Genomic DNA, 15385 nt, shown 5'->3' with positions numbered 1-15385 from the left:
CACTGCCACCGGGATAAGCAGTGGGGACTTTAGTTAACAGCCAGCACGTCTACACTGAGAGCTGCTGGTGACAAGGTGGGGCTGGATGGGGGAGGCTGAATAGTGAAAGTGGGAAGATGATGTCTTAAAGAGACAGTAGATGTCACTGTCTGTTCAGTTGGTCAGTGTCACAGCTGAGAATGTGTTAAACAGAACAATAAGAACTGTCCTGTGCATTTAATTATTTACCAATTGTTCACATTATCTGTGTACGCACAAAAGCTGCAATGATTCCTGAATGCGGGATCCCTACGTAATAAAGGCCTGTCAATAATTTATTAAAATGGAAAGCTTTTCCATGTAGTGCATTGTCAACACTTTCATTTCAAGTGCTTGATTGAATCGCTTGCTGTTAATTATGTTTATATTCAATATATTTGCTGACTAAAACATGCCCACTAGCTTGATTTAACACATCCTGCTGCACTAGACGAACATCATATTTGCATTTATGTATCGCATTTGATATTAGTTAGAAAACTGCTCATTGAAAACGGCTCAAATATCACAAAAGCAAATCAGCCTTGATAGTCAAAAGTCAAATTAAGGGCTGAGAATTTCCACACACATACTGTATCCATCCAAAGGTACTGACAGCACTAAAGGGATTCCAGTTACAAAGGAAGTATTTTGAGTCACTATATATCTGAGGATGATATGACAGGTCATGAAACATGAACCTGCTAAGTCATCCACCTCACATCCTCGCTGTTCCCTAAAATCCTAAAGAAATCCATAAGCTAATTTAAGCCATTCTCCATTTCAACCACACAGCTTTATTTTCAGAGCCTTGTTGATGTAAGGTGTCTAAAATTTCAACTTGTGGGAAAAAAAAATCTTGGATAACCCATATCAAATCTAATGCTTACAGTATTTAAGGCCATCCAAGGTTATGTCTTAATTTGTGTATAATATAATATAATGGGTTAAAGGTTACATTTGTACCACTGCATTACTTCAGACAGAAGGAAAGCAGTGTTCAGTATGTGCCTGTTGGGGGTGCTCCGGTAACACCATTTCTAAATCATTTAAAGGTCAGGGATCACCATCTGCCCTTAATTTTGAAATGAAACAAAGAGACATAATCATATTTCAGATCTTCTAAAATACAGCTTTAATAAATTGGTTATAAATGCATCTTGATTATATTACATGTTAATGTAGGAGAGATTGAAAGAGACATGCATACATTTTATGACTGTTCATTCCATTAAATAATCTATTTTACAAATAAATAAATAAATACATCTCCTTCAGCTATTCTACAATTTTAGTCAGTAATTATATTCATAGTTTCGTAACAGCTCTGGTCATAGCAAAACTAGTGTGATTTACTACAGGACAAGTGTCATCAATGCCCGCATACTGTGCTCATACATGGCATATGATTTGAAATATTGTCATATATAGTATGTTTGTGCTGGATTTTTGGTCTGTCAAAAAATGTATATTAATAGTAGTTACATTCACTTTAAAGTTAAAATATGGGATCATAAAGAGAGGGAAATCTGTTTTGTGTATCATACATGCAATCATCAGATTTCCCAAATCGTTTGTAATATTTAAATTGAAGGTGATTGGAAAGCCTAAAACAGTACTACGGGGAGACTGGAAGGACAGCTGATCGTCCTTGCAGCATCAAACCATGTGTAAGCATGTGTCCCCCAGACGTGTTCAAAAACTTGCAAATGCCTTCAAATAAAAATGTGGTAACAGCTCACAGCAATAACTGGCAAATCTGGTGCAGTCCATGAGGATGAGATGCACTGTAGTACGTAAAGCAGCTGATGGCCACACAAGATACTAACTGTTAGGGTTAGGATTACTGTTTTGATATTGAAAATATTTCTGTTTAAATTTATAACAAACCTGCCCCCAAATCAATGGTTTGTATGCATGAACTACTAAATCAATGTGCATAACAGATAGCTGTGATCATTTTTTAACAAGCTTACAATGCCCACAGAGCTTTTCGACAGCCCCGTGAAACTAATAGATCTGTAGCTTTTAAAATAGTGATAAATAGGACCTTCTGGCTCACCTCAGGTCGGACAGAAAGTGCAGCATTAAAGGCATCGACAGCTTTGTCAAACTCTGAGCTGAGGTTGAAGAGCACACCAAGGCCTGTCTGGAGATCAGGGTCCACTCCTTCAGCGTTCTGCTGCACTGCTTCCTGATAGAGCTCCAACACCTCCACCAGCTGAGAGCTGCATACACACACACACACACACATATATAACACCATTAGCAAAACACTGAACAAAAGTGAAAACTAGGCTGGGTGATATGAGGATATATATCGTGGCGATAATATAAATTGTCAATCAATATTGATTTTGCTATATAGTTTCTATCACGGTATCTGTGCAGGCATGACTGCTTAAAGTTATCAACATGTCAGAGCAACAGAAACAAGAATGAGAAAATGAAGAGTGCGACTTGCTTAAAAGAGAACTCAATTTGGCAATTGCACACTGTCTGACAAGTGGGTTTCCTAAACGGGCAAATGAACACATTATCATGTCAAAATGGCAAGTATTCACACAAACACAGTTGGTTATGTTATATTGTTAAGTGAACCTAAACACATGGTAGAAATGTTTATCAATACAATGTATCCATGCATTAAGTCTTAAAGTGACAGCAGCCTAATATACTGTACCTGCTGCTGTCTGTGCCATTACTGTTAATCAAACAACAAAAGAAGAGAAAATCACACATTGCTCTTGACTGAATAATTTTCATAGCTTTAATAAGGATAAAAAATGAATTCATACAATGACAACTATATAGTGTTTCATTGATTATTAAATTTCTGTAGTATATCGCGCTTGAATACTACTGCTAGACATACCTGAAAAATGTAAAGCGCTGTTTATTACATTTACATCTGTGTTCTGTTGTATGCATTTGTTATAATGCTTGTCATTTGTATCTTTGTTCTTATTTTACTACTGATTGTTTAGTTAGTCTGATACATTTGCTGCAGTATTAAAACTGTTATTGAAACTGGTAACAAGAACTGTGAAATTTAACCATCTAAAAATTTGGTATCATAACAGCCTTATTTCTAGCAAAAAAATTAATGAATTGTTATATAAGACTTTGGTCATATCACCTTCTCCTAATTTTAACTTACAATCTTTCAGTTAGTAGTTTTATCCACTATGTCACACTACTCCCACCTTTATTAAAACTCAAAAAGCAAACCACATACATATGCTTTATATATGCAGTATGTGGACAATAATTCACGTGAGTGAATGTGAATCATACCATCCGAGAGTGGAGATGGGGGATATGGAGGACCCTCTGCGGCGAGGCAATGGGGAACCGTCTAGAGGGCTGCGGTCCTGGAGTAGATGTCTGTATCTGGGGTTGTATCTGATCCAGCGGTGGAGAGCCTCACAGGCTTCCGGCTGCTGTCCCGTGTTGGTCAGGCTCACTGCCAGGGCCATCAGGGCCTTCAGATTGTTTGGGTGCAGTTCCAAACATCTATTTGAACAAAGACAGACAGACAGAACATGGCAAAATAAAGTGAGTTGCTGAGTTTGGGGTGGGTGGGACTACAGTATCTGTTTGTCCAAAAAAAGCAAAAAAGTGTTCAGAAAACAATAACTGATTTTGCAATTCGATTTGTTACCACTAATTATGCAAAAGCTCTCTTCATGTAACATGTTTGCAAATATAAGACTTTTAGCTCTGCATAAATCACAAAACCCCCATTATTGTCTACTCACCTCTGAAGACAAACAATGGCTGCCTGCTCATTCTCATTCTCTGCTTGTGTGGTACCCAAAACCTGCCAAGCCTTTGTAGAGGGAAAAAATGCACTCTTGGTTGAAATAAATGTCACAAAATTATTAGAGCAAAATCAAAATAAAAAGACTTGAACATATACAGTATATAGGCTGATATATAGTGTTCAATTAGTGGGGCTGCTGGTTTTCTAAAACATATTGTTGTTCCCTCTCTTTATGTGCTTGGCCAGTGCATTTAATGGCATGTCACTCTGGGGGCGATGGCAGTGGAATTTAATGTGGTTTTGATTCAAGTTAAACAGGATCATATTCATAAGCCATCCCAGAGGTTTACGCCATCTGTCTGGCATCGCCTTGGCTCATAAAGCATGGGAAATTTTATTAAATATTTGATGGTGCTGACTGGGCAATAATGAGATATAGCAGGGGATGTGAAGAAGAAAATGGATTTGCGCTGGCAATCACATATGCTTGCTTTGGGCACTGAAAATATTAAGTCAGTTACTAATCTGTTTTTTGTTTGTGAGGTGATAAAACATTCTGAGTAAATGGAGTTGAAAACAGGACATGATTCTGTTGCATGATTCTAGGGCTGCCTTGATGTCTACTGATTACAGCAGCATTCACAGACGGAACCTCAAAAGGGACGGATCTGGAATGCTCTAAATATAAAATTCTTAAACTTTTACAACGGTTGGTCACCCCAATCTTCTATATATATTACTATTCAAATGTTTGGAATCGGTTATGTTTTTGAAAGAACTCTCTTGCTCACTAGCTGCAATTATTTAATAAAAATACAGTAATAACAATTATATTGTGTAACATTGTTACAATTTATACTACAGGGCAGTTAAACGCTTGATTTTGATTTGCTGATGAATGTTCAGGGAAACGCATGGCTAAAGGAGGTTCAGGCAGGTCTTGACTACATTAGAGTTTAATATCACTTCGCCAAATGATTTCAGATATTTCAAAGGTCCTTGAACCAAAACCCACAAAGATACTGACCAAGCAAATAAATATATTAAACAATAGGATAAAAATGACAAACTATTTACATGTTTTCCCCCAAAATTGTTTTATTATCTTGAAGTACATACTGTCTTTCTCCTGTTATCTCCCATATAAAAGCACACACATACATACAGTAGACATACACACACACACTCACATTCACACCCCTAGTAAAAAATAAACCTATGCTTATATTTATTTAAAATAAATTTCTTTCATACTAAGTATACTTCAAATCCATTAACATATTTACTGACATATCACTTAAGACTTAATGAATATAAATTATAATTAAACTTTATTTGGAGTATTTATTTATTGCACAATGCACATTTCTTAATATTATGCCTAAAATGTGTTTTAATGTCACTATTAATAAGGATTGTGTGATCTCTGTATAATACCAGTTTTTAAATGCAAGTACATTGAAATACATGTTTGTATTTTTTTCTCACTAGGGACAGAAACAAACATGCAGAGAAGCTTCTAGTTTTATACATATAGTATTATATCCATATATATATATATATATATATACACACACACTCACATATATATCTATACTGAATGTATACCATCGTCACCTTGGATTTTTTTTCCCCTTTTGCTCTGTGTAATGCATGTAATGCAGGGATTGCCTTAATTGTAAAGGATGAATAGTCAACCATCGTTTTGTTTTTTGTTTTTTCACACTTTTTCTCTCTCTTAATAGCAAAAGATGCCAAGCTGCCTTTGATTTTGACTTTGATGTAAAGTAGTACTTTACTGAAGAGCCTTCAAGACTTCACACGCTAAAATGCTATGTAGACCACTTGCTAAATTTTGGAAAACAGTTAATGTGTAAGGAAGGTAACACACACACACACAAACACATAAATGCTCAATAAATGGGCTGTACTTCTTTTGGAGTCTTTCACCTCTGAGTCTTGAGGGTCTTGTAAGATGGCCACCTCCAGTAGTAGTACAGCACTATTCAGATCCCCATCCCTGCATTTCTGCAGCCCCTGTTCAAAGGCATTGGTGTAGTCTTTGAAAGGGTTACTGGTATGGAAGTAGTATCCCTGCAAGCAACAGGACCAAAAAACAAGCTTAAAGAAACCAATCAAGAGTAAATATAATTATTTCAGTAGAATACTTCAGAGCAGGACTTATTGTAAGCATTTCATAAATCTGGAGAGGGAGATGGTGGTGTGTTGATAATTAGATCATGCTGAGGTCTTTAATATTGCAGTGGAAAGCGCAGTCGGGCTAATCAGAGGCATGGGGAGAAGAAAAGGGCACAGGAACTCACACTTCAAATGATCCACTCCAAAGCCATATGCCCAACATTCACACCATCCAGGACAACAATAAACACAATAAACTCAAATAATATAAGACTCAAATGAATGCAACAACAGATCGCTTCATCTTGCCACAGGCTCTTTAAAAATAACTATTTAAAATACTAAACATCACATAAAAAAAAAAATGAACACAGGGTGTTCAACTCCCATCAAGCCAGCTGAAATGAAAATAGTGTGCACAAATATCATGATTATTACAGTAATCTTCAAGAAACACAAAAAGACAGCCTTGAGTGTGTTTTTGGCAAGAACCACCACACAATTAGAAAAACACAACTAAACCCTGCCATTCTCTTATTTATAAAAAAAAAAGGATATTAAGAATAAGGTCGTAAGAGTTTTTCAACAACTGCACTTAGGAATAATCTTACAAACAACTCCACTTAGGAATAATCTTACAAACTTCTAGCAACCACCCAGAACACCCTAGCGACTAAATAGCAGAATCGCTGTCCATCAACCACCCGAAACACCATAACAACTGCATAGAAATGCCCTAGCAGCTGGAGGCTGTATCACTAAAAGAGCTGTAGCATAGGCAGAACAATAGTTTTTGGCTGTATCTGAACATTCTCTATCTGTTTGGAAGCACACAATGATGAAACATAAGAGAGAATTTTAGATGAAAGACAGCATTATCCAGCATCTGGAGTCTATAACCTTTGAAGTGATAATCTACCACTGTATCAGTTCTGCCATCATAGAAAATGCAATACAGAAGGCAGTGATTATTAAAATACATTCATGCGGTGGTGTGGAACAGCGCCTTTGATCGGTTAACAATGAATATAGTGGTTTCTGTTGGTTAAAGGTGTTGTATGTAATTTTTTGACTACACTAAATCAAAAATATAGCATATGTTTGCAGATATTTAGGAAACATGCTAAGTTCACTCACTCGTTTCTCTGAAAAACAATCCTACAACCAGTTATTCTACTTTGAAATGTGCGTTCCATGTCGGAATGTCCGTTTTTGTTGTGGTCTGTTAGATTCCGCCAATTTATTCAATCGTATTTTGGTACCCCGGGCTGCCAGTTGGCGGAAGACACAGTATATTGCAGCCATGGAAGCCAGCAAACGAATTGGGTCAGAGATTGCAGATTCTACCCAACCTAAAAAGTCTCAGCGTCCATCTAAAAAGCTCTATTTATTATAAAAACCTTTGACCAGATATCAAAAGCCCTGCCTCGCACGTTGACAGGATTGGTTAAATCTTTGTGATGTAGGAAACAGGGGTGGTTTTGCGTTTTTGACACCATCTTTCGGACACCTTAGTTTTAAGAATACTCGGCAATGGTGTTGAATGATGAATTTGCACATGGTTGGTCTTTAAGCATATTAAGAAATGGCATATAGACATGTAAACATTAAAAAACGTGATTTACCACCACAGGGGATGTTTAAAATGAGATTATTTTTAAAACATGAATCATTCATTATTTGAAATACTTTAAGTCATCCTGAGATCCTCTTGGAATTGGCTATTGGGGGGCCCAGCCCATGGTGGAGAACCATTGATGCTGAGCATTCTGATTGGTTGAGAAAATATGTACTGTATGTGTGTGTATTTATATATACATAATAAATATACACAGAAAACACACATATATTATGCAAACAAAAACTTTTATTTTTTATGCGATTAATCGCAATTAATCATTTGACTGCACTAATTTTGTTCTAATGTCACAAATAATAATCTCATGGTTTACTGGGCTTTACATGATTCTTTTGTTGTGGTGCTCTGCATTGTGGCCACATTACCGCATTGGGTGTGCATTACTTTCTAATAATTCAGCAGCGCATGGACAATTCTTACTTACTTAAAATGACTTTTTTTTTATTTTAATATATTTTAAAATGTAATTTATTCATATGATGGAAAAGCTGAATTTTCAGCAGCCATTCCTCCACTATTCAGAGTCAAGTGATCCTAAAGAAATCATTCTATATGATTCTACATGCTGCTTAATATCCATTGATGCTGAGCATTCTGATTGGTTGAGAATACCTTCTCAGTGGGTGAAAAGTTGAGTGGAACCAGGCCTTCACTGTCAGCGTCCTCCAACCAGTTCCTCCGTGCCAGCTCCTCCCACTCTGCCTGCATTTTATCCCAGAACTCAGTGTCTGACTGTGGGAGACAGTTTAACAGCACTTTAGGACACAGCCAATATTAGAATAACATATAAAACGTGACCCTGTAGAGCATTACAGAGAGATGTTATTTGGCATCTATTTAATGATGGTTTAACAATAACTTATTCCAGCAGGGAATACTAAGGATAGGCTTCATTGCATTTGAATTGCTATGTGTTCTCGATTTTAATTGTTCCACATAGGACAAGCCAGACTCACAATCGTGCTCCAGTTTTATGAGGACATATTGATTTTCAGCTATAAATGCTGCAAAGTGATTCAAGGTCAAAAGGTCAACATATTCATCTTTATGGATTCACCAGAATATAATCTGCAAGACTACAGACAGACCTCTCAGCTTTCATACAGTATCTAGTTCTTATCAATGTGAGAGTTCAGCAGAAGCACCACACAATGTATGCATGAGTATTTTTATACAGAGTTTTATGTGTCAGATCAAATATGATAATTCCAGGCAGATTCTGGTTATAGTCCATCATGTACGGCAGAACCCTAAAGGAAAGTATTATCTTAAATGACTCTCTCAGACTGTGTGGGTGTGCATGTGTGTAGATTTGTCTTAAAATTGTTATACACACACACACACACATTTATATATAGACAGAGAGAGGAAGAGAGAGAGAGATCATTAATATCGGAATATTCGGTAACACTTTATTTTAAGGTAACATTGTTACACATGTTACATGTACTTACTAATAATAACAATTAATTATGCATAATTGCATGCAAGTAACCCTAAACCTAATCTTAAACCTAACCATATAGTAAGTGCATGTAGTTAGTTAATATTACTCAGTATTTAAATGTATAATTACACTGTAACAAGGACACCTTAAAATAAAGTGTAACCGAATAATCTTGTGCATGTAATCACAGATCACACTCAGTAATCAGTCTTTGCCCATTTATGTTTTCTCAAGGGCTACTGATCATGACAAAGGGAAAAATCCGCATCACTTTCATGAATGAGGACATTTATTTCAGGCAAACACAGCAAATAACCCTATGAACTTCATTCACGTACATGTCCACCTAGAGCCGATTCACTGAGTGTTTGCATTAAAGAGAAGTGAGCGGAGAGTGCTGTATCTGTGATGAAGGTACCCACTGGATGGGCCAATTAATCACAGAAAATCCTGCACACCACACACAATCACATACAACAAACAGTCACATACAAACTAATCTTTTCCATTTGCATGATTGATACACTGGTATAAATCAAATAAATAAATGTCTCCGTTATCAGCCCAATGGAATATGGATGATCAATCTTTTCCTAGATTGCCTGTGGTTCCCTCAAGCAGATCTGTCACCATGACGAAGAAGTGCCATGCAGATGCAACACCACAAGGGTTCTCCAGAGTCATTCATCTGTACTCAAATAATCACCAACTAGCACAGAAAACCTGCACACTAGCTTTATAGTTTCAACAACTGTTTTATTATTAAATGTTTATTTTTGCTTTAGGTTATAATATGCACCAGATATCAGCTTTTGTAGCAATTAATCAGGAAGTATTTGAGTCTCTGATAAAGTAAAGAAAAATCCTTTGGAAAATCTTATTTAAAGGGGTCCTATTAAAGGGGTCCTGGTCGGGAAATGTCATGCCCCTTACCATAGCCGCCTGTGAGCTTCAGTGTAAATATTGCGGCAATATCAAATCAATTTGAGCGCGAATTAAACCCGGATGATTGTAACCACTCTAAGTTCGTCTGCCTTGGGAAAGCTAGCGTGTCTCCGACATAGTGATAACACTCGTTGCCTTTCTCTAGTGCAGCTCAACCAGGTCTCGTCCCATTCGTCGATATTTGTGATATCACAAATCCCGAAAAATATGCATTGTAGTCCACACGAGTCGTTCGTTGTAGTTTTTGAAAAGTGATTTCTGTTAAATAAAATATCTCCTTTTGAAGTGGACTTTGAGCTTTGTAACTTTGCAGATCTGTTTTATGCTCAAACAGCAACATTACAGACTAGCTAAAGTTGAAAAAGTGAAAAAGCATAATAGGACCCCTTTAAAACAAATGTGACAAGTCCCAAGAATTTGTATTCATATTGGTGTGATATATGGTTTTAAAAAACTTTTGTAAAAAGGTTAAATTCTAATGTTATGTGAAATAAAATGCAACAAACAGGTTAACTGTCCCGGATTCACCCTGTTCACCCTTCACCGCCATCACTCTGCCACGGACTAATCATATGCACCTGTCACTCATCAAGGACACTATTTAATCTTCTCTCACACTCACGGTCTGGCCTCATATGCGTGTACTACGCTGCAGACTTCCAGTTCTTTTGATTATTCCAGCATGATCTCCCTGTGTCTGTGTGGTCCTCGCCATCTCGTCTGCCTCATCTTCCATCTCCTGTCTCCTCGTCAGCACATCTGAGTATCACCCTTGTGTTTTCACCATGTTATCATTCAAGACTGTTCTGTTATCACACCATTTGTGTTAAATAAACCCTGTCTTCCCGAGTTCTTTTTTTACATAACATATTTTCTTTACATCATACATAGTTGTGATTGTATGTACACATCTTTATTTACTTTTTACATTTTTAATAGATTTTAAAAAGTTTCTCTTTTTGTTACAAATACCATAAACTGTTCATTCATAAATTTGAATATTCTAAAATTAAGCGAGTTATTGACTTTGACAGTCATAGGGGTCTGAAGGTATCCCCTTCTATGTTATAATTGCCAGTTTTAGTTTTTTTTGCAAAGGATTTTCCCGTATTGTTGGAGACACAGCCTTGCGGGCAGCGGTCTGATATATGGTGCAGCTGTGCCTCAGGTGACCCAAGTTCAGCATGAAATCCTTTCTGGATCCTGAGCCTCTCTCTCCTCTTCCATTATTTACTGTCTCAACTTCATTATGCTATCTAATAAAGGCATAACTTTGTTGTTCAAATATGAATACGCAGTAAAGCCGTTTTGCTTAAAAAAATGTTTAAAAAAAAAAAAGTTTGCCAAATGCAGTTTTTCTTAATAGAGAATTTAATTCTTATAATGAAGCTTTTTTTCTTCTTCAAAAAAAAAAAAACTAAACATTGAAAAATGTGCACTTCAACTGTAAATATAACAATAGGAATCATGTTCAGTTAAATATGTTTCATGGTAGAAATAAGCTTCCTTAAAATTCTAATTTAAATATAAACGCATACGTATTAGGGAGTGTGCTATAAAAGTTAAAGTAGTTCCATACAAGGGAAGCAGATAGTTGCCTGGTTTCTTTACTGAGTACATCACTTTAAAATGGATGCCTTATGAATATTACTGCCCAATAAGCATCACTGGATGGAAGACTAGAGAGGTAAGAGCTGACATCATCACAAAGCAACCTCTTTGAGATGTCATTTGTGTTGATACTGCACTCCTAGGCTAAAAATACACCAATTATGCAGTCTTAACTTACAGGGTGAGACTGACCTTACAGAATGCAAGAAACTGCAATTCCCAGGTGGCCAGATACATTGTGAAACAGCCCTGAGGTATGAAGATTTGTGTGGTAGCAGATAAGACTTTTTACAAACTTTTCAAATGAATAAGTAGCTGTGATTTTCTTGTGTTAGCATGTGTGTGTATTAGGGACTCTGTCTCACCTCCACAGCAGCCTTGGCTCGAACAAACTCCTCCTCTGAGTGTTGTCTCCCCAGTAAAGTACCACCCAGCTGGGGCCTCTGCCGCTGCACACAGATGGCCACACACATGCAGACAAGGTCAACCAGCAGTCGCTTTGTATCATCGTCTTTGTCCTCAGATCATGCTGAATAAGCAACTTTAAAGTTATGGCCAATATTAATTTTTAGTATACAGTGGCCCCAAAAAGTATCTGAACACTTAAGCAAATGAGACGATAAGCTATCAAACCAAGAGAAATCTGAAAATAAAAGATGCTAAAATCTTTCATAAATAATTTGTCAAGAACTAACAAAATTTAATTGCCATATTGGGATTTAAATTTATCTGAATTCAGTGTGATTTTTAGTGGATGTGCGATGCCAGTTCCTCTCAAGTTTACACAGATGTTCTAGCAGAGTAACTACAGAGGATAGTTATTAAAGGTTGGGTAACTTTAGCCCCAAAATAAAAAAAAATATTACAATAGTTAAATAATAAATAATATTACATAAAAATGTTCAAATATACTACTCTACCAATTTCCTGCAATACCGCAAACAAAGTAGCTTTGTCTTAACTTTGAACAGTTAATCTATTGTTTTATCATGTAGAACCTACAAACATCTTTCTGTAAAATGTTTTCTTTCAAAAGTATGCTTGTGCTGTCCGTTCATTAAGATTGTGTTATCTAATGCAGTGACATTTAGACATATATATTTTTGGTATATTCAATATTTTCTCAGGCCACTGTATATTATTCCTGTACTCAGTTCTTCATTAAAGTTGTGGGCAATATAAAGGTTTAGTATGTAGTATTGCTATGTTTTAATCCTTACTAGTATCTGAGAAATAAATAGAACATGTCTTGCACATTGAGTAATCAATACAGAAAAAATTGGCAAAAACATATTTTTGATGTACACTCAGGAAAAGGGTACATGAAGGAAAACATCCTGTACTTAAAACGAATGTATCTCTTTCCATTAACTGCACTGCATGGAAGGCTTTTTAGGGTAGCATTCTGTAACTGTTACATACAAAGATATATGTGTCTTTCCTCAGGTACCTCAGCTTACTATTTGGATTGGAGTACTTCCAGTATTTGATTTTTTTTCTAATGGAACAATTTTGTTCCCAGAAGGCCTTAGTGGGAAGGGTTTGTACCATTTAAGTGCACACAGGAACAATTTTCTGAGTGTGAGGGGAGATGATGATCAATACGGAATGCTGCTGTAGTCTTTTACATGAGATTAAAGTATCATTAGTATGTACCTGAGGGGCCGGCCCAGGGTCTGACTCCGTGCTAATGCTGAGCTCCAGGGCACTATGCCTGTTAGAGAAATCTGTTTTAAAGTCTGCAGACCTGAAAAGGATGAGATGCTGTGAATGATCTTACTGCTCGCAATAATGATAATGATACACAGAGGCAACTGAATTATTCAACTGAATTGAACAACTCAAATCTAACATCTGATACTCTTAAAATGCATTCTATTTCTTCATCTTTTATAACCAATAAGTAGATTTACCCCCAAAGCTCACTAAAATCAGAGTGTCAAAGACAAAAAAAGAGGCCACTCAGGATTATTTGAAGAGAAAATGGTAAAATATGTAGAACTGACTTAAAATGTTCAATTCCATTTATAATAATGGTATGATGTATTCAAGAACAGTTCTTCTAATAATGTTAGTGACACAGCTGTCCAAACGTGTTTAGCCTAACTACGTGTTAATGTTCTTTTTAAAATGGCTTACTAAATCTAATTTAATGGTGTTGGGGAATAGAAAGTAGAAATTCAACATGCTTTGTTTTTGTTTTACCCCAATATTAGTTATCGAAGTAGCATAAAGTCGCTCTTTATGGCTCCAGAAGAGTTAAGCACACCCTGTGACTACATTAAACACTAAATATGGAAACATACTGTATCATGCCTGGTTAGGACACCATGATAACTTATGCACAATGAGGTGGAAACCTGACCGTACCACAAAAGCTCACTAGATGAATGGTTGGAGGTGCACCTCTTCCTCTCATATCTCCACTTCCGCCCTCCATTCAAGGCACTGTCTGGGTGAAGGCTCACCTCCTCCCATTTCTCCAAGGGAAAGCTGCTCACTGGAGACAGGACAGTTAGTATGGAGTGTGACAGGAAATAAAACTGACAGGCTGTCACAAACTCTGCTTTTAATGAAACAACACATTGGTGCAAAAGGTAGATTAAGGCTAACCAGCAGCAGATAAGGATACAGCTTACAGCTCAAGGCTTGCCTATCTCAACCAGGCTTTAGCCTGCAGCTCGCAATTGATTAAAGCAGTTGGGCCGTGGAATGATAAATATAGTACAACAGGGAAAACATGGCAATGGTTTAGCTTACAGAAGCTTAAAGCGTAATCTACTGGAAATTAACTTTACAGTGCAAGTTGTTAAAGCTTTCCAGAGGATTAAAATAAGCCAGTGTAGCGTTTCATTTGAAACCATTTCTAGCATAAGCTTGAGACAAACAAAACTAAAATAAAATAAAAATGAATACATTTCTACTTGGGGCATCAGTGTCATGAAAGCCACAGTTCTGTGTGTTTAAACCATTTCCACCAATTCAGTTCCACTACTTTAAATCTAATAATATGCTAATGCGAATGCTAAAGTGCAGACTGCTTACTGATCAAGTGGCCAATGGGATTAAAACAAATAGACAACAAAGGGCAAAAATGTAATTACACTGAGAGCCTGGATTAAATCAGCTGTAAATTTAATCATAAGCATCTCTTAAAATGATTAAAAGAACTTTACACTTAAATCAATTTCATAAATGCAGGCCTTTTTATAGATTATAAGGGACAACTTGCCTAATGCGTTAGACGGTTTCATGAATTAACGTTTTGCTCATAGCAGTGTAGCGTCTGGACCAATCAGACACACAATTTTTTTAGTTATATTTAACAAATACTCTGTAACACCCCTCAATCAACAAACCAACTATGAGGGTCTATGGACCCTTCCCCCAAAATGCATCTTAACGCCTCAGAAAGGCAGAACAGGCCTCTGGTTCCATGGCAACCAATGCTGATATCACTGGTTTTATTGCCCAAAGGAATGCGGGCAGAGCAACTCACAATTCATTTACTCTTAGGAAAGACACACAATACCAATAAAAATGGACTCTTCTCTAATTAATTCATAGAAAAACCTTTCTGTGAATGAACACGCATCTCCTCAGGACATTGTGTATACCATTACTGTTCTTGTATATTGTCTTTTGAATTGTATACTGTTTTGTGTGTGTGTTATGATAGATCACTAGTTAATATAACCCCACCGATACCATGTTTGGTCTCTTTGAATTTGTCTTCTGATGATCTAAACGAGAGTGTATATTATACGTTGGTACATAGGCAATATATTAGTGTTCTAAGAATCTTTAGTAATTTTGATTC

The 15385-nt window shown here is 36.6% G+C and overlaps 1 protein-coding gene across 1 annotated transcript in view; it reads right to left on the bottom strand.

Moving 5' to 3' along the window:
• Positions 1–29: 29 nt before the first annotated feature.
• LOC107705296 (PEX5-related protein-like) overlaps positions 30–15385 on the bottom strand; it is a 44407-nt gene continuing 29051 nt past the window's right edge. The window contains exons 5-13 of the mRNA XM_016508532.1: positions 13936–14065; positions 13222–13312; positions 11931–12014; positions 8175–8294; positions 5735–5878; positions 3780–3850; positions 3316–3534; positions 2081–2246; positions 30–95 (exon numbers count right to left, since the gene is read on the bottom strand). Of these exons, the coding sequence (XP_016364018.1) occupies positions 30–95; positions 2081–2246; positions 3316–3534; positions 3780–3850; positions 5735–5878; positions 8175–8294; positions 11931–12014; positions 13222–13312; positions 13936–14065 (1091 nt within the window). The remainder of the gene's footprint in view (positions 96–2080; positions 2247–3315; positions 3535–3779; positions 3851–5734; positions 5879–8174; positions 8295–11930; positions 12015–13221; positions 13313–13935; positions 14066–15385) is intronic.

Source organism: Sinocyclocheilus rhinocerous, unplaced genomic scaffold (genome assembly GCF_001515625.1).
Source record: "Sinocyclocheilus rhinocerous isolate Xijiao unplaced genomic scaffold, SAMN03320098_v1.1 scaffold2279, whole genome shotgun sequence".
Taxonomy (NCBI): domain Eukaryota; kingdom Metazoa; phylum Chordata; class Actinopteri; order Cypriniformes; family Cyprinidae; genus Sinocyclocheilus; species Sinocyclocheilus rhinocerous.
Note: the sequence above shows the minus strand (reverse complement) of the source record. Positions and strands in the feature narration are given on the sequence as shown.